This window comes from Oncorhynchus keta, chromosome 4, assembly GCF_023373465.1.
Source record: "Oncorhynchus keta strain PuntledgeMale-10-30-2019 chromosome 4, Oket_V2, whole genome shotgun sequence".
NCBI classification, from domain to species: Eukaryota; Metazoa; Chordata; class Actinopteri; order Salmoniformes; family Salmonidae; genus Oncorhynchus; species Oncorhynchus keta.
The window spans coordinates 52,192,349-52,215,377 of NC_068424.1; the positions used below are offsets into that span (position 1 = coordinate 52,192,349).

Sequence of the window (23,029 nt, forward strand, 5' to 3'; positions counted from 1 at the left end):
ATGAACTTTTAACAAGGCACACCTGCTAATTTAAATGCATTCCAGGTGACTACCTCATGAAGCTGGATGAGAGAATACCAAGAGTGTGCAAAGCTGTCATCAAGGCATAGGGTAGCTTCTTTGAAGAATCTGAAATATATTTTTTATTTGTTTAACACTTTTTTGGTTATTACATGATTCCATGTGTATTATTTCATTGTTTTGATGTATTCACTATTATTCTACAATGAAGAAAATAGTAAAAAACAAGAAAAACCCTTGAATGAGTAGGTGTGTCCAAACTTTTGACTGGTACTGGTATCGTCCGGATACTGTTGTGTTGTTCAGAGGAGCTAGCTAACAACACAGCTAACACAATCACTTCAAACTGAAGCTGAAAAGACTGCAAACTAGCTGCACTTAGTTTTGATTTACCTGTTTTCTATTGATAGATTTTTGTATATGTCCATAAAATGATGATGATTCATGATTGTGACTGGCAGAGAAAAGCTGCCTACCTGTCTTCATTACTATGGGACAGCTGGAGATTGAATTTGAATATTGAAACAACGTTGCAAATGTCAGAGACTGACAGTAAGGTTTATACAAATCAGCGCTGTTGAAAACAAATTGTAAGTCTAAAAGAAATGTGAGATAATGTCTAGATGCTTTTTATAGTGGAGATAAAGTTTATAAATTGCCTGGCTGGGCTGATGAGACAGTGGATTGGCGCAGTGAGATGGAACAGAGTAAATAGGCATTTTAATGTCATAGATTTAGCTGGTGGTAACTTGTGGAATAGACACTGGCTGGAATGCGATTTTAACCAATCAGCATTCAGGACTAGACCCACCCGTTGTATAAATGAAAATAATGTGCAGTAGATTCTCTCAATTCCGTAAAAAAAACTTGGTGAACATTACTTGAATATATCTTTAACAAATGGGATATCTGTCTTTTTTATCTCCTACATTGTAATAGTAGTAGATAGTAATATTCCAAATATTGTATTAATCTTGAATGCTATTACAGCAGGTGAGTCTCTTTTCTAGCCCAATATTAAATACATTTTTTTCATGAATAAAGACATTCCATAGTGACAGCATGCAAGATAAGTCATTGTACAATGCATGTACCTGCTTGCAGCATGTGTCCCACCACATCTGAAGCTACATCTATAATCAGTACACTGTTTCAATTGGATAATCACAGTTTGTGTCGCTGAGCAGAAAACAAGCAACTATTAAATCCAGTTTTTAGATGCTACCCCCTCCACAAATAAAATGTAATATGGATGGCAATGTTTTGTTCTAGCATTTGCACACATTTCTTCTACTTCCCATCCGGGGCAGCATGGTGCCCTCATTGGATGGATGACTACCTAGGTAAACAGGTGTTCGTGCAAAGTGAGAATACAACATGGAACCCATGTTTGATTGTGGGAGGTAGCATCTAAAAACTGGATTTAATGGGCGCGTTCAACATTGCAGCTGACTTTAAAAACAAGGCAAAACTGACTTATCTAGAAATCACCCTGCATCATAAATAACTACTCAGTATTATTTATAGATCAGTCAGTCATAATTTTCCCATGATACATCACCATTTTGATGCTCTTGAACACAGCTAATACTTTTTTGGTCACTGCTCAGCGACACAAACAGTGATTCTCCAATCAGAACAGTCTACTGATTATGAATGTAGCTTGGGACCCGGTACACATGCTGTTAGCAGGTTGTTATTGGGCCATGTCACATTCACATGCTAATAGGAACTCAGACATGTCTAACTTGCTGATTCGTTGAATGTGGCACGTGTGTATAAGTTTCCTAGTTCCGACTAGCATGTGAACGCAGCATTAAGTTTACCATATGCTTCCCAGTCTAAACAGTTCTGGCAGATATTCGGATAGAATTTGGCAACATTTTATTTCATTTTAGTCTTCGCTGTTGGTGCACATATTTTTTCTTGAGGCAAGTCGAGTTTGGTAGTGGAAGTCTACACCCCTTCATTGGTGATTGGTCATAAATTCTACTCCTAATAAGACAGAAATAGTGTTTGTTGTCCTTCAATGAGAGACGACTAGTTTTCATGCATATTTCACTTAAGAAATACTGCACCAAAGATCTGAGGTAGATGTACAATTGCTCGACTAAGACCTCAGCAAAAAATGTAAAAATGAATGACAGATTTCTTGATTTACTTTAGATTAATTCAGACTATTTCGAAGAAGTGTTTCTGACTATGTTGTTGCTACGGTGGCTCAAGATGAACAAACAATAATATTGCCGCTTTTTCCTTGTTTTTCAAATTGAAAGGTTTTTAGGGAGTATAAACACAGACGTTCGCCAAGCCTAGATCTGCCAGGAGCAAACCTAACCTATGTATGCAAATGTCTTTAGACTTTGTCTAATTCATTTATTAGAGGTTGCATTTACACAGGAAACCCAAGTCTGGATTTTTTTCCACTAATTGGTATTTTGACCAATTACATCAGTTCTTAACTCTGCCATATTGGGCTAGGCTCTTTCCCTCCAGTCTGGTCGCTTCCTTGTCTTTTCTCTTTCTCTTCTTGACCAATGGTAGGTCTTGATAATTGAAAGACTACTAATTGGTGAAAGTCATTTCCACTAAATTGGTAATCGAGACTAGCCATAACAGAATATTTGTTAAATGAGAAAACCAGTGTTGATATATTTTCATAACGGTTTAATAAACTAACATTACACTGTGGCCAATAACGTTAAAAAAACAAAACAATAAGCAACAATCAGCCTTTATGTATTTGAATGTCGGGAAAATACACATGAACATATAAAACCCCAATTAAATGTTTGGCGAGTAGCCATTAATTTTGTTGAGGTGAGGCAGAGGATGTCCGAGGAAGGCACAGTACAATCACAGGGCAGCAGGGACTGTCTTTGTTGCTTGATTACCAAAAAGGTCCGGCTGCATCAGTGAAAGAAATTGTTGCTCGCTATATCCAGCAAGAACTAGGACCATGAAAAAAAAAGTTTGGCTGGAGCTTTTCTGAGCGGTTGGCTATGCATGTACATTTAATGCTGATTGGTTTTGGTTTGCCCACTATAGTTCTGTCAGGGTAGATGTTCAGGCCCATACTGAGCACTTGTCTTGTCACCAACACACAGCTGTTTCCATTAGAGATAGTTCTTTATGGTTGTGTGGTTAGGTACAATGGATGAGCAACACCTTTAAGATTGGAAAACATCATGTGGGAGTCTGTCATTACCATAGATAGATGGACTCATCTCTGTTAGTGTCTTCTGTCACAGCATGGGCAGTTCCATTGAGGCGATCTCCATTTTGAAGATGTCAATTTTCTTCACGATTAGCTGATCACTCTTGAGGACCCGGTAAGACATGACTACAGCAAAATTACCAAGAGGGATCAGCAAATGAAGTTGGAAGTCCCACCCAATTGACTACATTAAAATGATGGAAGCCCTCAATCGAGCTGCCCATGCCAATACGGCCTTTTGGCCACTAGAGGCCCCTATAATTCTTCTCGCATCCAAGCGCCGATTGGTTGGATAAACAGCAGTGTGAAGGGTGATTGTCAGGGCTGCAGGGCAATCAGACTGAGAGGGCAGATCTTTGTACGATCAGCCTCACCCCACACATTCAACAGATCAGAGTGAACAGTTGCACCAAAACACTGCATACATTTCCTTCTGAGACACAACCCTGGATCAGCAAGTGTAAAAATGTATCCTGCTGGACATTTTTTTGCCATCGATCAACCTTTATTTCACAAGTAAAAAAAAAAAAAACTACAATATTGTTGCAGTAGAGAAGAGATGTTTAGAATGATTATGTGGCCACGGTGGTGAGAAGCTAGGTTGGGAGTTTTTCCAAGAAGATCGGGGTTAACATACCTGCTATTGCAGCAAGTGCCATGGAAATCTTTGATGACAATTGAGATTGTATGAATATTTGTCCCCGAAAACTCAATCATAATTATTCGCAAAAATACAATTCTAGTGTGGAATCATTCCTCAATCAAGATTCACTAATGAATTGTCAAGTACATATACATGAATAAAATAGTATTTTTAATGGAACGTAAAATAAATTGTTTTCTTTGTGTTTGGCAAGTCAGGTGGGCCAGGTTTCCCTTTGAAAATCTAGAGATCAATCTCTATAACTAAGAAAAACTAGGGGCTCTCGAATAAGTATTCAGAGCCTTTGTCATTTTTACATGAGAAATTTACACCAAATGCTACTTCACCAAGCAAAATTCATGAGTTAGGAAGCAAACTTCTGTTACTGAAACAACACAGTACTCTCTAATTTGGTGTTAACTATTACTAAATCATTAGCCTTAATGACTCAGCCTAAAGTCAAGTAGAAAATGTTCTTGTTTCAAAAGGTAGCTTACTAACTCACTCATTTCATGAATTCACCTTCTCCACCCTCAAACATCTGCTACAAGTTAAATGCTCTGTATGTAAGTATCCTGACAGCTTCCCCAGACATAGATTACAAATAAGATATGTATATATGTACATCATATTTACAGAGCGTTCCAACACAGATGCAGGTGTTAAGGAGGATGTGAGGGGAGGCCCCCTGTGGAAGAGGCAACGTGAGCTCTAGTGATAAAGCCAAACAGCCAGGGGGTGTAGGGGGAGGGGGGGGGGCTGGGCTGTGTAGATCATCATTTTCATCCCCGGGCTGCTATAGAAAGGAAAACAATTCACAGGTAATTCATGGCCTCATTAGCATCTGAACATTAGTTGCCATTTCTACAGTCACCTTTATAGCCTTGCTACACTTTGTAGACCAAGTCTTTAAAAAGTCTAAACAAAAAAAGGCACATAGAACATTACTGTTCAACAAGTAAAGCCTATAACATAGTAGCTACGAGGAAGAGAAAAAAATAATTAGAGTAGGGTCGGTGTGTGTAGGTTAGTTTTAGGCTCCAATGCTATGGCTGGGTTAACAATCAAAGAAAAATAAGTTATATGATTTTAGGGTATGTTCCATTTGACCCATTAATGACGAAGTATTGGCCGTTTGAAATCAATACTTAAAAAGAAAAATCACGATTGAAAAACTAGTCAGTGATTCATAGGCTGCATCACAACTGGGCGTGATTGGGAGTCCCATAGGGCGGCGCACAATTGGCCCAGCGTCGTCTGGGTTAGGGTTTGGCCAGGATAGGCCGTCATTGTGAATAAGAATTTGTTCTTAACAGACTTGCCTAGTTAAAGATAAAATAAAATAGAGCAATTGCGTTACCAGTATCGGTGTACTGTATTAGACGCAGACTTTAGGGTGCTGGAGATGAGAGCAGTTGATGTACACTGCTACTTCAATGTATTGTGTCATGAAAATTTTAAAAAACTATGGGCGAGATACCAACCATGGTTAGCAAAACAATGAAAAGGTCTGCATGATATACAGTATGTTAGATACCGCCCTCTAGGTCTTACTTAGTGCCCCCTTGAAAGCCTGCATGACTGGTTTGAGTCAAAAGGGGAAGTAACTAAGTTATCTCTACTAAAGATGAATTGTGAAGATTGCCCCATGCATGCAACCAGATCATGCCAACAGTTACACTTGCATTTACGCAGAGAAAATGAACAAAGGAGAACGTTGGACAGGTGCTGATTGATAAAGTAGAGGTGACGCGAAGACCGATACAGTGGGGCAAAAAAGTATTTAGTCAGTCACCAATTGTGCAAGTTCTCCCACTTAAAAAGATGAGGCCTGTAATTTTCATTATAGGTACACTTCAACTATGACAGACCAAATGAGAAGGAAAGAAATCCAGAAAATCACATTGTAGGATTTTTAATTAATTTATTTGCAAATTATGGTGGAAAATAAGTATTTGGTCAATAACAAAAGTTTCTCAATACCTTGTTATATACCCTTTGTTGGCAATGACAGAGGTCAAACGTTTTCTGTAAGTCTTCACAAGGTTTTCACACACTGTTGCTGGTATTTTGGCCCATTCCTCCATGCAGATCTCCTCTAGAGCAGTGATGTTTTGGGGCTGTTGCTGGGCAACACAGACTCAACTCCCTCCAAAGATTTTCTATGGGGTTGAGACTGGCTAGGCCACTCCAGGACCTTGAAATGCTTCTTACAAAGCCACTCCTTCGTTGCCCGGGTGGTGTGTTTGGGATAAGTGTCATGCTGAAAGACCTAGCCACGTTTCATCTTCAATGCCCTTGCTGATGGAAGGAGGATTTCACTCAAAATCTCACGATACATGACCCCATTCATTCTTTCCTTTACACGGATCAGTCGTTCTGGTCCCTTTGCAGAAAAACAGCCCCAAAGCATGATGTTTCCACCCCCATGCTTCACAGGAGGTATGGTGTTCTTTGGACGCAACTCAGCATTCTTTGTCCTCCAAACACGACAAGTTGAGTTTTTACCAAAAAGTTATATTTTGGTTTCATCTGACCATATGACATTCTCCCAATCTTCTTCTGGATCATCCAAATGCTCTCTAGCAAACTTCAGATGGGCCTGGACATGTACTGGCTTAAGCAGGGGGACACGTCGGGCACTGCATGATTTGAGTCCCTGGTGGCGTAGTGTGTTACTGATGGTAGGCTTTGTTAATTTGGTCCCAGCTCATGCAGGTCATTCACTAGGTCCCCCCGTGTGGTTCTGGGATTTTTGCTCACCGTTCTTGTGATCATTTTGACCCCACGGGGTGAGATCTTGCGTGGAGCCCCAGATCGAGGAAGATTGTCAGTGGTCTTGTATGTATTCCATTTCCTAATAATTGCTCCCACAGTTGATTTCTTCAAACCAAGCTGCTTACCTATTGCAGATTCAGTCTTCCCAGCCTGGTGCAGGTCTACAATTTTGTTTCTGGTGTCCTTTGACAGCTTTTTGGTCTTGGCCATAGTGGAGTTTGGAGTGTGACTTTTTGAGGTTGTGGACAGGTGTCTTTTATACTGATAAGTTCAAACAGGTGCCATTAATACAGGTAACGAGTGGAGGACAGAGGAGCCTCTTAAAGAAGGTTTGTGAGAGCCAGAAATCTTGCTTGTAGGTGACAATACTTATTTTCCACCCATAATTTGCAAATAAATTCATTAAAAATCCTACAATGTGATTTTCTGGATTTTTTTCTCTAATGTCTGTCATAGTTGAAAAGTACCTATGATGAGAATTACAGGCCTTTCATATTTTTAAGTGGGAGAACTTGCACAATTGGTGGCTGACTAAATACTTTTTTTGTCCCACTCTATTTTTGTTTTATGGGGGGGGGATTATCACAATGGTATTAGTACGAATAAAAAGCAACCTTACCTTATTCACACCTAAGAAAAGGGGAAAGACATTGTAAGACACAAAAACGTGCGACACAGAACAGTGATTTCAGGTACCTTAAACCACTGGAAAATGTTCTCTGACATTTTAGAAAAACCCTTTCATTCCCCTGCTAAATAAAGTATTCCTTCATTTTTACTTTTAAAATTGATTAAGCAAATCACACACATATACACAAGAAATATCATGCATGTATGCATAATTATCATATAATTCTACACAATTATGCTTCAAGTAAGCACAACATTTATAAAATATTGACAGAAGTCAAGACTGGAAAGCAGAGGTCACACACACACACACACACACACACACACACACACACACACACACACACACAAAATTATGTGGACATCCCTTCAAATGAGTGGATCTGGCTATTTCAGCCACACCCGTTGCTGACAGGTGTATAAAATCAGCATGACAATGTCCCTGTGCACAAACTGAGGTCCATACAGAAATGTTTTGTCAAGATCAGTGTAGAAGAATTTGACTAGCCTGCACAGAGCCCTGGTCTCAACCCCATCAAACAACTTTGCAATGAATTGGAACACTGACTGCGAGCCTGGCCTAATCACCCAACATCAGTGCCTGACCTCACTTATGCTCGTGGCTGAATGGAAGCAAGTCCCTGCAGCAATGTTTCAGAATCTAGTGGAAAGTCTTCCCAGAAGAGTGGAGGCTGTTACAGCTGCAAAGGGGGGACCGACTCCATATTAATGCCCATTATTTTGGAATGAGATGGTCGACAAGCAGGTGTCCACATACTTTTGTATAGATAGAGATAGATATGTATATAAACACATACAATACCGTTCAAAAGTCTGGGGTCACTTAGAAATATCCTTGTTCTCCATGAAAACATACATGTAATGAGTTTCAGAATGTACAGGAAATATAGTCAAGACGTTGACATGGTTATAAATGATTATTTTTACATTTAAATAATAATTGTGTCCTTCAAACTTTGCTTTCGTCAAAGAATTCTCAATTTGCAGCAATTACAGCCCTTTGGCATTCTAGTTGTGAATTTGTGGAGGTAATCTGAAGAGATTTCACCCCATGCTTCCTGAAGCACCTCCCACAAGTTGGATTGGCTTGATGGACACTTCTTACGTACCATACGGTCAAGCTGCTTCCACAAAAGCTCAATAGGGTTGAGATCAGGTGACTGTGCTGGCCACTCCATTATAGACAGAATACCAGCTGACTGCTTCTTCCCTAAATAGTTCTTGCATTGTTGAGCTGTGCTTTGGGTCATTGTCCTGTTGTAGGAGGAAATTGGCTCCAATTAAGCACCGTCCACAAGGTATGGCATTGCAAAATGGAGTGAAAGCCTTCCTTCTTCAAGATCCCTTTTACCCTGTACAAATCTCCCACTTCAACACCCAAAGACCATCACATTGCCTCCACCATGCTTGACAGATGGCTCGTCCAGCATCTTTTCATTTTTTCTGTGTCTCACAAATGTTCTTATTTGTGATCTGAACACCTCAAACTTAGATTTGTCTGTCCATAACACTTTTTTTCCAATCGTCCTCTGTCCAGTGTCTGTGTTCTTTTGCCCATCTTAATCTTTTCTTTTTATTGGCCAGTCTGAGATATGGCTTTTTCTTTGCAACTCCGTCTAGAAGGCCAGCATCCAGAGTCGACCTTTTAAAATAACATGTTATAAGTCACATGTGCCGAACACCTTACATTGAAATACTTACGAGCCCCTAACCAGCAACGCAGTTCACGGTTGACATTGTGACTGCTGTTTTGCGGGTACTATTTAATGAAGCTGCCAGTTCAGGACTTGTGAGGCGTCCGTTTCTCAAACTAGACACTAATGTACTTGTCCTCTTGCTCAGTTGTGCACCGGGGCCCCCCACTCCTTTCTATTCTGGTTAGAGCCAGTTTGCGCTGTTCTGTGAAGGGAGTAGTACACGCCGCTGTACGAGATCTTCAGTTTCTTGGCAATTTCTCAAATGGAACAGCCTTCATTTCTCAGAACAAGAATAGACTGACGAGTTTCAGAAGAAAGGTCTTGTTTCTGGCCATTTTGAGTCTGGAATCGAAACAAATGCTGATGCTCCAGTTACTCAACTAGTCTAAAGAAGGACAGTTTTATTTCTTCTTTAATGAGAAGAGTTTTCAACTGACCTAAGAAAATTGCAAAAGGATTTTCTAATGATCAATTAGCCTTTTAAAATGATAAACTTGGATTAGCTAACAACATGCCATTGGAACACAGGAGTGATGGTTGCTGATAAATGGGCCTCTGTACATCTATGTAGATGTTCCATTAAAAATAAGCAGTTTCCAGCTACAAGTCATTTACAACATTAACAATGTCTACACAATATTTCCGACAAACTTGATGTTATTTCAATGGATAATTGTTTTTACTTTTCTTTTAAAAATGAAGACATTTCTAAGTGATCCCAAACTTATGAACTGTAGTGGAAATACATATACTTTGCATTTGGAAAGTATTCAGACCCCTTGACTTTTTCCACATTTTGTTACATCATAGCCTAATTCTATAATTGATTAAATATTTTTTTCCTTCTTCCTCAATCTACACACAATACCCCATAATGACAAAGCAAAAAATATGTTGTATATGTTGGCTAATTTATTATAAATAAACTGAGTTCACATTTACATAAGTATTCAGACTTTTTACTCAGTACTTTGACGCACCTTTGGCAGCCTCGAGTCATCTTGGGTATGACGCTACAAGCTTGACACACCTGTATTTGGGAAGTTTCTTCCATTCTTCTCTGCAGATCCTCAAGATCTGTCAGGTTGGATGGGGAGTGTTGCTGCACAGCTATTTTCAGGCCTCTCCAGAGGTTTGATCGGGTTCAAGTCCAGGCTCTGGCAGGGCCACTCAAGGACATTGAGACTTGTCCCATTGCCACTTCTGCGTTGTCTTGGCTGTGTGCTTAGGGTCATTGTCCTATTGGAAGGTGAACCTTCCTGAGCAGGTTTTCATCAACGATCTCTCTGTACTTTGCTCCGTTCATCTTCCCCTTGATCCCAGCTAGTCTCCTAGTCCCCGCCACTAAAAAACATGCCCACAGCATGATGTTGCCACCACCATACTTCACCATAGGGATGGTACCAGGTTTCCTCCAGACGTGACGCTTGGCATTCAGGCCAAACAGTTCAATCTTGGTTTCATCAGACCAGAGAATCTTGTTTCTCATGGTCGGAGTCCTTTAGGCAAACTCCAAGCGGGCTGTCATGTGCCTTTTACTGAAGAGTGGCTTCCATCTGGCCACTACCATGAAGGCCTGATTGGTGGAGTGCTGCAGAGATGGTTGTCCTTCTGGAAGGTTCTTCTCCAGAGGAAATCTGGAGCTCTGTCAGTGACCATCGGTTTCTTGGTAACCTCCCTGACCATGGCCCTTCTCCCCTGATTGTTCAGTTTGGCTGGGAGCCCAGCTTTACAAAGAGTCTTAATGGTTCCAAACGTATAACATTTAAGAATGATGCCACTGTTCTTGGGGACCTTTAATGCTGCAGACATTTTTTGGTACCCTTCTCCAGATCTGTGTCTTGACACAATCCTGTCTCGGAGCTCTACGGACAATTCCTTTGACCTCATGGCTTGTTTTTTGCTCTGAGATTCATTGCTAACTGTGGGACCTTATATAGACAGATGTGTGCCTTTCCAAATAATGTCAAATCAATTGAATTTAACACAGGTGGACTCCAATAAAGTTGTAGAAACATCTTAAGGATGATCAATGGAAAGAGGATGCACCAGAGCTCAATTTTGAGTCTCAAAGGAAAGAGTATAAATAACTATGTAAATAAGGTATACGTTTTTTTTAATAGATCTGCAAAAATGTCTAAAAACCTATTTTCGATTTGTCATTATGGGCTATTGTCTAAAGATCAATGAGGTTTAAAAAAAATGTAATCCATTTTAGAATAAGGCTGTAACGTAACAAAATTTGGAAAAAGGGGTCTGAATACTTTTTTTTTTATACATACATATACACACAGTATTTATATTCTTTCATGTAAAAAATAAAATGCTATTCCCTTGCCGGGAGAGATGGATAGAAACCGTTAAGGATCAGCTAGTCCCTCCCACCTACTGCCACCAGCCTCTTCACCACACCCACCCAGTCAGAACCCCAACCATGCCCATCCTACTTGCGTACTTTTCCAGGAATATAGTTCCGGTCAATGGACTCATCTTGAAGGAACATGTGAAGACAGCGCTCATTCTGGGCCAGGGGATGACCTGCAAGTCTGGTGATAGAGGAGAGTAGCAGGTTTCAGTTAAATAGCAATCATAGTTGATTATTAGTGGAGTCAAAGGCAGATGGCTGGGAGTTAATTTGATAATGACCTGAAATGGAGACACAGCGATACAGAGAGAAATAATATAACGGTAGACAGAAATGATACACACCTGTTGATGAACTGCTCCAAGCCTACCCTCCGCTCCTCAATGAAGGACTCCTCAAAGATACCCTCATCTCCTCGGAAGGGCAGCTGTCTTTTTAAAGCTTTCCCAGGGAGAGGGGGCACCACAATCTATAGAAAGCACACAACTTATCAGTAACTTAGTCACATACAAACTTTAATGTATTAAACATTTCTGTTTAGATTAGTATTATACCGGTCCAACATGCAAGCAATTAGTTATTCAGTGTGTAACTACCTTACTGTCTCTCTCCAGCTCATTCTTCAGCCACTCAAAATCACTGTACCTTCTCCGCACAACAGAGTCCTTAAGTTTGAAGATGGGAAGATTTGTCTGCATGTGAAAAAATGTATATTAAATCACTATATTAAATGACAGAAATCCAGGAGTGGCATTTCCAGTACAGAATCCACAGTGACATGGTCAGACATCAGTGCTTACACCAGAACCCTTCACTGATGAATAATTTGATCAGCATCTTGTCTCTGAATCTGTGAAAAACACTTCAGTTTTGTGACACTGGTGTGTGGTGCTGTGTCTAGTGATAATAGATGGTTTATAATGCAACCACATCTTTAGAGTAGGAAAACACAGAGAGATTGTTGCATTAATATGTTGAGATTTGTAGTAGTAAGTAAGGGTATACAGTAGATATTTGTATTTATTTTACTAGGCAAGTCAGTTATGAACAAATTGTTATTTACATTGACGGCCTACACCGGCGAAACCCGGACGACACTGTGCGCCGCACTACGGGACTCCCAATCACGGCCGGCTGTGATACAGCCTGGATTCGAACCAGGGTGTCTGTAGTGACGCCTCAAGCACTGAGATGCAGTGCCTTAGACACTGTGCAAATTGTGTCTATCCCTCGGCACATGTAGCCTCTGTTCAGCATGCCAGTATGCCCTAGATCTGGGATTTAAGAGACTAGCCCATGTACAAATAGATCTTTCTAATACCATGAAGGTTTAACACCCTAGTGGCTGGTTGCCTATCTCATAACTAGAGCGTTAGCTGGCCCAGTATTCTCCCATCTTGGTCCTGGGGATTCCAAGGGTGTGCAGGCTTTTATTCTGAGTTGGAGAAAAAGCTTATACATCCTACAGAAATCAACAGAGTTTAATAAAAGAGCTATAGCCCATGCTAGTCACTATGTTATCTGGCAGAAGCACTGCAACCAAACTAACACAGTTATTTCACATACTGGCTATTTGATGTTGGTGGTAGCCATCTTAGTAACGACTGCATCAGGAATTTGTATATAACGATTATTTCAAATGACAAAGAAGTGAAAGACTAAGCATTTGAACAGCAAAAAGTCCAGTCTCTCGAAAAACCGTCCCACCCATGTTCCCTCATCATACTAGCGTCACCTAAACTAGGCCCTGCTAAAATCACCGGCCCCGATTTCAATACTGCAAGCGAGTACAAACCTAGAACACTCACCCGCATTCGCACTTCATAGGTGGTGAATCTGTTCCGGCCAACTCCAATTGTTTGTGGGTCATAAACGTCGATTTCAAGAAAATTGCTTGGGGGGCCATACGCATCTGTGAGATCCTGTGGTTTAGAGTTTAATCGGCGAGTATCTGCAACAGTGGGATCCGACATGTTCGGCTTCAGCGGCGGCTGATCTCAAGACCATACAATTGCCAAGGTTCTTGTTCCGCAGCCAATCGAAACAGAGGAAACGCATTCCTCTTTCCCCAAGTATTTACCGGCGTTAACCTTGACCAATTGCAGAAGAGAATGAAACAATTGTGCCAAAATTAAACGAGTGTAAAACAATAATCATACAGACAAAATGTGATTAAAATATTATCAATGAAGAGAACGACTGTTTAGAATTTTAAAGTCTTACAAATTTACAGGACGGCCTATTCTGTTGTAAAATAAATAAATAATTGTTTCCAAAATAAAGACTTTCAGGAGTTTAAATCAGACCAGATGTATATTTTTGTTGTACATAGGTCTAGCTCCACTGTGCATTATTATTCTGCTTACATCACGCGCTGCATTCGATAAACACTCCGCAAACAAAGTTATACTCTGAAATACACTGGGAATTGTAGTTCTTGTGCACACTGTCAGATTATTGTTTAAATAAACACACCGTACCATGTTGATTTAGGCTAATCTTAAAAAGTCAAATGAAACGTGTTGCATAGAACACATCTAACATTCCTATGCTTTTCTAGGTTGGGACCGATATTCTTGAAAAAATAATATCACACTGAAATGAATCATCTTCACAGATCTTTCTGGACACAAATCATTATTTTTGAATGTCACTGTACAACAATGGCAATTTTAAAGTAACCTGACTACGACCTACTTTTTTTATGACAGTATACCGATAGACTGGGACTATTGGTGAAAGTTTGAGTGTCAAATGAAAGAGGGATGCATGTGCTTCTTGACTAGATTGGAGCTGAATAGATCTGTAGCCTAGAACTTTAGGTGTGTAGGTGGTGTGTGTACACTTTAGGAAATGTTACACAATACTGATTTAGGTATTTTAGCTCGACAGCCGTTCGTTGTTTACATTCGTGTTTAACAAGTCACATGACTGACTGCATTTCCCAGCAGTCCTCACCACGCATGCGCAGTACACGTTTTCTGGCAGTGGTAAACAGACGTCAGAAGGGAGTCTTCGCCTCGAGTCAAAAATAAACAAAAAAAGATATACGATGAATGAATATTTGGACATCCAGAATAGCCACAAGTCAAGCGAAACTAACGAATGAAAGGGGGAGAATTCCATAGGAAGGTACTGAAGCCTTTTTTTCCAACTTTTGAAAGGATTTTAAACTCCGAAAATAACTGGAGTTAGCCAGCAGCTAACTTTAAGTGGCTATCACGCTATTTAAAAAAAACTACGTTTGGTGTGTGGAGTCGAGCCGAGGTAGGAGAGCCTAAACTACAAGAAACCGTGGATTACGAACCGTGCTTTAAATTGGCCACAAGACGCGGACTGATCCAATTTTAGGCACACTGAAGGTTTGTGCTCGCGCGAGCATCGTGTGCTGCTGCGTGTCAAGAAACATGGCAGATGGTGACACGCGCTTGCCCGCAATGTGGAGGAGCGTGAAAACTTGAATCAGAAAACCACGGACTTTCTGATAAATTTGTTTCTTCTAATTTTGTTTTACAGACCACCATGATCAAACTGTTCAGTAAGGTTTTGCGCTCAACATTTTATTTTTGTCAGTCGACTAAAATTACTTAGTACTGTAGCCAAAGAAGCGACAGCCAGCATAACATTACTGTTTTGACATCAGAAGTAAACGTGTCATTGCTTAGATAATCAAATATTGCAGATTTATTTTACTTGAAACATTGACTATTTTATTGCAAGCTCCATGAATCCAGATTTTGTGTTCACTCTAAGTAATGTTGTTTCAAGGGAGCAGTGACAGTTAGTTGTATGTTGAAATCAAAAAGTTGTTGTTTACTAAATTGCTTTGAATGTTGATATCAATGTTCAAACTAATATTATATCAACTCCAGTATTCTATTGAAGCGGGAGGTTATTTCTACGAACGAAGGAGCGAGACAGCACGTTGTTTACAAGTGCAGCAGACGGAGGCACGGCAAACCTAGTCGGCTCTTTTGTAACAGAGACCCACTGTGGTAATCCTCATTTGTGGGTTATTTGAAAAGTATATGTGTTTGAGGGTTATAATGTTAAAGCTAAAAGCAAGACGCGAAATAAGTCAGTTCAATTTATAGTGTTGTGAGAGCAATACTTTTATAGCTAAGGTTACTTTTACCTTCATAAACATCGAATATATTTACATTTTTCACAACAAACCACTGAGACAAACGTTTATATATATATATATTAAGTATATACCCCACAGTAACACGTTATGTGGGCCATAAATTGCATTGGTCTTTGATTTCAATCCAGATGTTTTGGTGTGCATTCCTCCCCGAGTTCTCTTTGTTCTTTTATACAAACAAAGGAACCGTCATCCCAGCCCTCCTCTACTCCATGTAAATCGGAAGGTTTATGATAGTTACTATTAAAGGGATTATTTGGGTCCCCTAATCTCCAATCTCAGGATTAACACCGCTATACTGGTCTATCCAGATCATTGTTTCTCTCTTCTACTAGTCCCCTTAATAGAGAATGGAACATAGCGTTTTTGTGTAGATAGTTGAGGTTTATATAGAACTTTTGGCTATACAATAATTACATTAGACAATATAGTCTAATTTTGAACATAGACCCCTTCTTAGATAAGAATAGGCCTACATTTTGGTGTGTCTATTACAAATACATGTCCCCAGATGACATTTTAGTCATTTAACGGATGCACTTATCCAGAGCGGTTTAGAGGAGCAACTAGGGTTAAGTGCCTTGCTCAAGGGCACATCAACAGATTGTTCACATAGTCATCTCAGGGATTCATGCCTTCAGTTACTTGCCTAACGCTCTTCACCACTAGGCTACCTGCGACCCTACAAAAATACAATATTGTTATTTTGATTTTTTAAAAAATTGTTTCAATATCTCTCACTATTATTTACCTTGACAATTTATTTTATGTATCATCTCTTAGTTGTCTACATTTAGGATAGTTGTAGCAAACAAAACTTTTACAATGGAGGTTTCGACGGTACCCAAGATTGACCCAGATTTTGAGCCGCAAAGCAGACCTAGGTCGTGCACATGGCCGCTCCCCAGACCCGACATCTCAGCTGTCAAACCGGAGGGGGCGGATGGCCCTGAATCTTCTGCGGGAACCCCGCCCGCCGACGACGATAAGCAGGAGCAACAGCAAATCATATCCGAGCCTGAGAAAGTTGTGGTCACAGAGGGAGGAGTCGTAGCCGGAGTAGGTGGAGCCACACCCCGAAAGGGATCATCCCGGCGCAATGCATGGGGGAACCAGTCTTACGCGGACCTGATTAGTCAGGCTATTGAGAACTCTCCAGAGAAGCGTCTAACCTTGGCACAGATATATGACTGGATGGTGAAAACTGTGCCTTACTTCAAAGATAAAGGAGATAGCAACAGCTCAGCAGGGTGGAAGGTAAAAAAAACATGCTCATCATTATTGTTATTCACATTGTTAGAACCATGTTATACAGCCAATTTGCTGTGAACACATGATACATTATTACACTGCATTAATTAGTGAATATTGGAAGTTATTGCTTGAAATCTATCGTCAAACCAAGTTGAATGTTTTCTGAAAATTTAACAAGGAACCAATCTTAAAACCCTTTTTCTTGCCCCCCCCCCTTCTTCTAACTCAGAATTCAATTCGCCACAACTTATCACTCCACAACAAGTTCCTGAGAGTTCACAATGAGTCCACAGGCAAGAGTTCTTGGTGGATGCTCAACCCAGAGGGGGGCAAGACTGGGAAAGCCCCCCGTCGCCGTGCTGCCTCCATGGACAACAGCAGCAAACTGCTGAAAAGCCGGATGCGAGCCAAGCAGACCAAGAAGGCAGCAGCAGGCCTGGGCGGGACCACTGGGGGAGATGGCGACGGGGGCGCAGACAGTCCCAACTCCTCCCAGCAGTTCCCCAAATGGGGGGTAAACAGCGGCAGCCCCTCATCCCGTGGTAGCCTAGACGAACCTGACATGTGGACCAGCTTCCGTCCACGCACCAGCTCTAATGCCAGCACCCTGAGTGGCCGGCTGTCCCCCATCGGCCCCGGGCAGGAGGATGAGGATGACCTGCCTGAGGAAGGTCTACTGGGCTACTCCACGGGCAACCTGCCCCCCACCCTCACTGAGACACTAATGGAGGAGCTGGACCTGATCGATGGCCTGACACTGATGACTGAGCAGCAGGGAGGGGCTAGTCCCAGCACAGCCCCACCGGCTCCCCCCACCCCTCTGCCCTCTGCCTCAACACTGCTTCCCCGGGGCTCCGGGTTCCCCTCCTTCCGCCAGCTACAGCCATCCAACATCTCCCAGGCCCCCAACCAGACTGGGGGACAGTCCTCAGGCACACAATGTGGCAACAATAACAACTCCAAACCATTAAACTATGGTAACTCTCTCTTTAACCCCATGCCCAGCCCTGGCTCCCGTGGGACTGGTCTCTATGGCACTCATGTTCCCTCCAGCTTGGAGGCGTTGCTCACCTCAGACTCCCCGCCTCCCAGTGATTTCATGATGACCCAGGTGGACCCCCTTATGCCCAGTCCTGGTGTAGTGGGGATGATGGGCATGGGGGGGCCCATGGTGGGAGGGCGGCCCAAACCAAACCAGCTGTTGCTGGGGAAGGGGCTTGAGCCAAACACTGTGGCATCCATGAGGATGCAGTCCCAGCTCCAACAGCAGCACTCTCAGCTGGGCCTGGGCATGATCCTGTCAGGCATGGCCCAAGACTCTCCACAGCTCTCAGCCCTCAAAGCTCAGCATGCACAGCTGCCAGGTTTGGGGCCTCACCACGGAGGGGGCCTATCCAATATAGGAGGAGGTCTGCCAGGGATGGGCCAGTTCGGAACGCCGAGCTCCTTCCTACCAAGTCAAGACCGCTTGCCCACCGACTTGGACATTGAGATGTTCACAGAGAACTTGGACTGTGACGTGGACTACATCATCAACAGTGACCTCATGGATGGAGAGGGCATTGATTTCAACTTTGACCCCATAGGTGGGCAAAGCTACTCTGGCCCTGCAACTACGCAGAGCGCCACCCACAACTGGGTACCCAGCTAACTTCTCAGCAACCTTGCAGTGTTAGCCAGGTATGCTGAAATTATACTTTCAGGTTCTAACCTCGCAGTAGTTTTGCACTCCACAACTAAACCACCCTTTTCTTTACCCATTGCTTTCTTTATCCTCTTCATGATTACCCTTGTTTCCTTCTCACCCTCACTCACTTCCTGTATCCCCTGCTTTGTTCTGGAGATTAATCAAGAACATCATGAACTACAATTTGAACATTTGTCTTTTACTTGTTGTTGCAGGTAAGGATCTCCAATCACACACAAACTCAATGACACCTACAACAAAGAACACACCTGGTGCATTCATTCCTAATCCTCATCTCCCTATTGGCTGAAGATCCAATTCCGAAGCAATTTTTTAAACCTTTGTGCTTGTACTTTTGATGAAACCAGACCTCAGACATCCATGTCACGGGCCATCCATGTCCCTCCCCCTAAGTAACAGTTGCAACTTTTGGGGACTTTGCTGTATTTTTATGAATGTTTGAGAAAAGTATGACAGAATTTATTTGGAGTGAAAAGATGAAGCACAACTAACAACTCTTAAGTTAATATCACAATGACTATTATTACTATACCAAAGTAGTTTTAGGATTGATATGGTACACTTCCTTGATGTCTTTGATATTGAAGGTGAAATGGACAGTGCACACAGGAAGAAATTGCCAGTTTTCATATAAATTGTAGGTCGTTAACTATTACCGACAACCGCCAACTTGGACATGAAATGACGCTGCTGCATCTTTATCTATGGAGGGAATGAAGTTCCAACACACTCCTCTGGACTTTCCTCAATTCAAATATTGAGAAGATGACAAGAGCAAAGGCTGATGATGTTAAGTCATTGGATGAGACCAAGTAGATATATGATTTCACATTGGACTCCGCATGTTGACCGAACGTAGTCTTAACATTTGGTCGCTTGGTGGTACGAAACATGTGTTTCTTTTTCATTGACGAGACCGGAGCTGCAAAGTAACTAGGAGTTATGTCCGTAGTCATTTAACAGTACAGGGTATGTGATATGCATTTACCGCTTGGCATTCATGACTCCGCTCAGTGTGTGCTAAAGAGCAGGGTAGAAAACACTTTGGTGGAGTTTTTTATTTTCCTGCTGTGCAGTTACACTAACAATGTGAAGAAAAGTGATTTGTGAGCTTTTTACAGGGGGCATTCAAAGGTATTTGCCAACAAATTATTTGGTTGACAAAGTGTTATATCATTGAAAGCAGTTTTTCTCCACTGCTTTAAGGGCCGTTTGAAGGTTTTGCGGAACTGGGTTGTGTTTCAAGGCACTTGGGAGTATTCTTGTCATGTGGCTCCTGTACTCTAATGGCAAAATAAGAGACTAAACCAAGTTCGGTTGAATCATTTCATCAAAGAAAAGAGGCAAGGTTGTATACATGCTATGTAAATAGACATGTCATGCTATGCAGATCAATCAGGAGAATTCAAAAGAAATCTTGAAGGAAATTGTTAAGATCTCCTCTTGAAGGGTTTTGCATTTAAAGTTTTCCTGCAATGTTCTATCCCTTAAAGTAAGGGAAACTCGGGCTTCAGGTGGAAATATTTTCTCACTGATAACTTTGTTATACATGTTTTTTTTCATTAAATTAATACAACACTTGAGAATAAAATATTTGACTAGTTTAATATACAATTTAGATGGAGGTTATATGTGAAATATTAACATATATGAATATATTTCTATTACTAATCGGACGTTATGGAGAAAAACAATTTCAGATCATTTTGAACGGTCATTTTCTATATATTCTTTTATTTTTTTGTAAAAGATGAGATGCATGTAGATTTTATACATAATCAAAATAACACTAAGAATTACATGGCAGATAGGGGGTGCTTGAGACAAAAAAACATCCGAGTGTAGATAAGCTTCGCAAGTGGAGCCAAAGAAGGAAAGAATAATAACTTGATTTTCCAAATTGACTGGCCACTTAGTTAATTTGACTTGATTATTGTGAAATTTAAATCCACGTAAAAACCTGCACATGTTATTTACACAATGGAGGATATTTTGCTTACAGCAGTGATGCTGAATTCACATCTCAAATGATGCGGCGATCAAATCTCAGGGTCATTCAAAAATAATAATAATGGAAACATCTTCCTTAAGTGAGTAATCAGATAATCATCAGAATTACATTTATTTTAGGTGAATTTAATATGTTAAAATACAAGACTGGAAACCAACAGCCCCTCGTGTTTTGCCATTTTCTTGATCGCGAGGCATCCTTGACACAAGGGTCTTTGAACCATACCACTCTCAATTTAACACTTAAAAATATAAATTCTAATTTTACTTTCTAAGATGGAAATAAACAAGAGATCTTTAGTCATGTATATCATAACAATTGTCTTGTTCGAGGTTGTTAAACTGCCAATATTGAACACTATAGCATGTTATTCAATAGCAAGATGCACCATGTCATTTTTCATGTTTTTTTCCTTTTGAAGATGAGTTTTGTGTTAAGAGGAAGTTTGTATTTAAATACTTGATCACGGCAGAAGAAAAGATTTCATTTATTGTAAATGTGTTTTGTGTTGACCAGTTTTTCATCTGAAATGCATCCTAGATGGAGTTTGACATCCATTGTTGATAATTTCACTGTAACCATGTGAATACTTTAGCTTTTCATTTGTATAAAGCGCTCTCTTTCGCACAGATTTTTCTATTGACTGGTGCTAGTTGTCATTAATGACACCCTAAGAGGGCCATAATGCAATGGGTGCATATTTCGATTATTTCAGGGCCTTGAATCATTTGTATGCAGCACAAGGATATTTTGAGTGAGGTTGTGATTAGTTCAATCTGAAATATGTAACTTTTTGGGCAACCTGACAAAATTGTCGTCATTGTAAGCAAGTCTAAGAAGCGGTAGATCTGTTCTATGTGCACTATTTCTATGCTTCCCGTTTTTAAGTTTAATTTTTCTCTTTTACTTTTGACTTTATACACCATCTGAAAATATAATTTTTGGTTATGGAAAATATATTTCACAGTGGTTTAGATGGTACAATAATTCTCTACACTATGCGTGATTGTTTTGTCACATAAACTGAAATTAGGCAAGCTATTACAATTTTAGCAACCAGGAAATGGCGGAGCGATTTCTGCATAGTGCATCTTTCAAGAAACAAACCGTTTATTTTTCTGTATTGTGATCCCCAAACGTTGTCACTTACAAATAGTTTTGAAATTAAAGTGAATACCATGTAGTTTGAGGTATTTTAGTAATGATGTATGAAATGTAAGCAAAAGGAAATTAATTTACTGGTCCCATTGATGTACAACAAATCAACTTGGTTGCTGTGATGGATTCCACAGGGTCATACTATTGTTACCATTATCGTCCGGGTCTTTGAGACATGTCTTCTGCTTATGCATCTTAGGATGGGTGTGTGTTTGATAGGACTGTATGAAAGTGAATGTGTCAGTGTTGGACAGTAGTGTAACTTGTGTGTTGGTGACTGTTTGTAAAAGCACAGGGTATAGAGGACATCCTTCTCATAGACTTTATTTGCTCGGTCATGCCTTGAATAATCTGCTGGAGTTTCAGCCACTGTCACCTACAATTTATGGGCTTTTTACTTTGTATCCCCTAGTCCCTGTAATATTTCCTCTCAATATGTTTCTTAAATTTCTTTAATACTAATTTTCTTATAATAAAAGTAGCAGTTAGTAATTTTCTTATTTTGAAATAAAAAATGGCCCCACTTTTTGATAGTACAGCATTTTAGTATGTGGACAGGGTTGAGTAAGTATTTTCTTTTTAAGGGGGGGGAAGGGGGTCAGGGGTTGATAAGTTGTGCATAGCCAATATGGGTTGATTTACTTTGATTAGTTTTGGTCTTATCACCACTACAAGAGGACATTTGAATAAAATGTTTTTAAAAATCCCATATGTTGATCACAAATGATTTATCTCATGATCACTACATAACAAAAGTTGTTTTGTCGAGGTCACGAGATAATCAAAAGTACCACACATCATCCATTCCTTTGTTCAGATGCACGATAACCACCATTGAGGAGCCCTGTGGCTGAATGAGATGCAATAGCAGCCTTAGAGGCTGATAAAACAGGATGTTGCCTTGTAGGCTGTTTCAAAGGAAGGCTCCTTGCAGACAGCCAACAAGGCAGCATCCTGACTTATCACTCTCTGAGGCTGCTATTGAATCTGATCAAGCTCTGAGGCTGCTATTGAATCTAAGTCGCTCTGGATAAGAGCGTCTGCTAAATGACTTAAATGTAAATGTAAATGATCAAGTTCTGAGGCTGAAATTAAATCTGATCAGCCTGTCAGGAATGGAGCTCACCCACTGTAAATGTTTATTATCCATAAAACATGAAGTGTCCCTTTACAATTATACACATCAGTTATGCAAGCTAACAATCAGCATAGATTATTTATATATTTTTACGAGCTAGCTTGCTCGCTCACAATACTTGCAAAGTTAGCTGCGTTGTTGCTCGCATCCGATTGGCTGTGGTCTTGGGGTTGGCACAGCCTGGGAGACAGTGCTGCCTGTCAGGCGTCGTTCAGGGCTTAAATGCCCGAAGAAAACCTAA

General features: G+C 40.6%; 2 protein-coding genes across 7 annotated transcripts in view; one reads left to right on the top strand and one right to left on the bottom strand.

The window, feature by feature from the left end:
• Positions 1–13,740, bottom strand: part of LOC118377620 (sorting nexin-12) — a 133,938-nt gene extending 120,198 nt beyond the window's left edge. The window contains exons 1-6 of one of the 5 annotated variants that reach the window (XM_052509764.1): positions 13,596–13,730; positions 13,181–13,462; positions 11,969–12,064; positions 11,717–11,841; positions 11,463–11,553; positions 2,672–7,289 (exon numbers count right to left, since the gene is read on the bottom strand). In XM_052509764.1, coding sequence (XP_052365724.1) covers positions 7,284–7,289; positions 11,463–11,553; positions 11,717–11,841; positions 11,969–12,064; positions 13,181–13,345 — 483 coding nt within the window. In that variant the 5' untranslated portion in view covers positions 13,346–13,462; positions 13,596–13,730 and the 3' untranslated portion in view covers positions 2,672–7,283. Of the gene's footprint in view, positions 1–2,671; positions 7,290–11,450; positions 11,554–11,716; positions 11,842–11,968; positions 12,065–13,180 lie in introns of those variants that run through there. The other 4 variants (XM_052509769.1, XM_052509775.1, XM_035764571.2 and 1 more) reach the window with 4 other exon arrangements.
• A 599-nt stretch (positions 13,741–14,339) lies between these two features.
• Positions 14,340–22,356, top strand: foxo4 (forkhead box O4). Of its 2 annotated transcripts, XM_035764598.2 has the most exons (4): positions 14,340–14,504; positions 16,303–16,776; positions 17,003–18,453; positions 18,676–22,356. In XM_035764598.2, exons 1-3 carry the CDS (start codon positions 14,478–14,480, stop codon positions 18,422–18,424), a joined length of 1,923 nt encoding a protein of 640 aa, XP_035620491.1. In that variant the 5' UTR covers positions 14,340–14,477; the 3' UTR covers positions 18,425–18,453; positions 18,676–22,356. The 2 variants fall into 2 exon arrangements, with proteins under 2 accessions (XP_035620491.1, XP_035620499.1); XM_035764606.2 differs by having other exon boundaries at positions 14,340–16,776.
• The last annotated feature ends 673 nt before the right edge of the window (positions 22,357–23,029 follow it).

Excerpts from the sequence above, each read along its gene's own strand:
- foxo4 (XM_035764598.2), top strand. The coding sequence starts at position 14,478 with ATGAAAGGGGGAGAATTCCATAGGAAG. Across the intron at positions 14,505-16,302 it reads GGGGAGAATTCCATAGGAAG|TTGTCTACATTTAGGATAGT; the intron begins GTACTGAAGCCT and ends ATCATCTCTTAG. Across the intron at positions 16,777-17,002 it reads ACAGCTCAGCAGGGTGGAAG|AATTCAATTCGCCACAACTT; the intron begins GTAAAAAAAACA and ends CTTCTAACTCAG.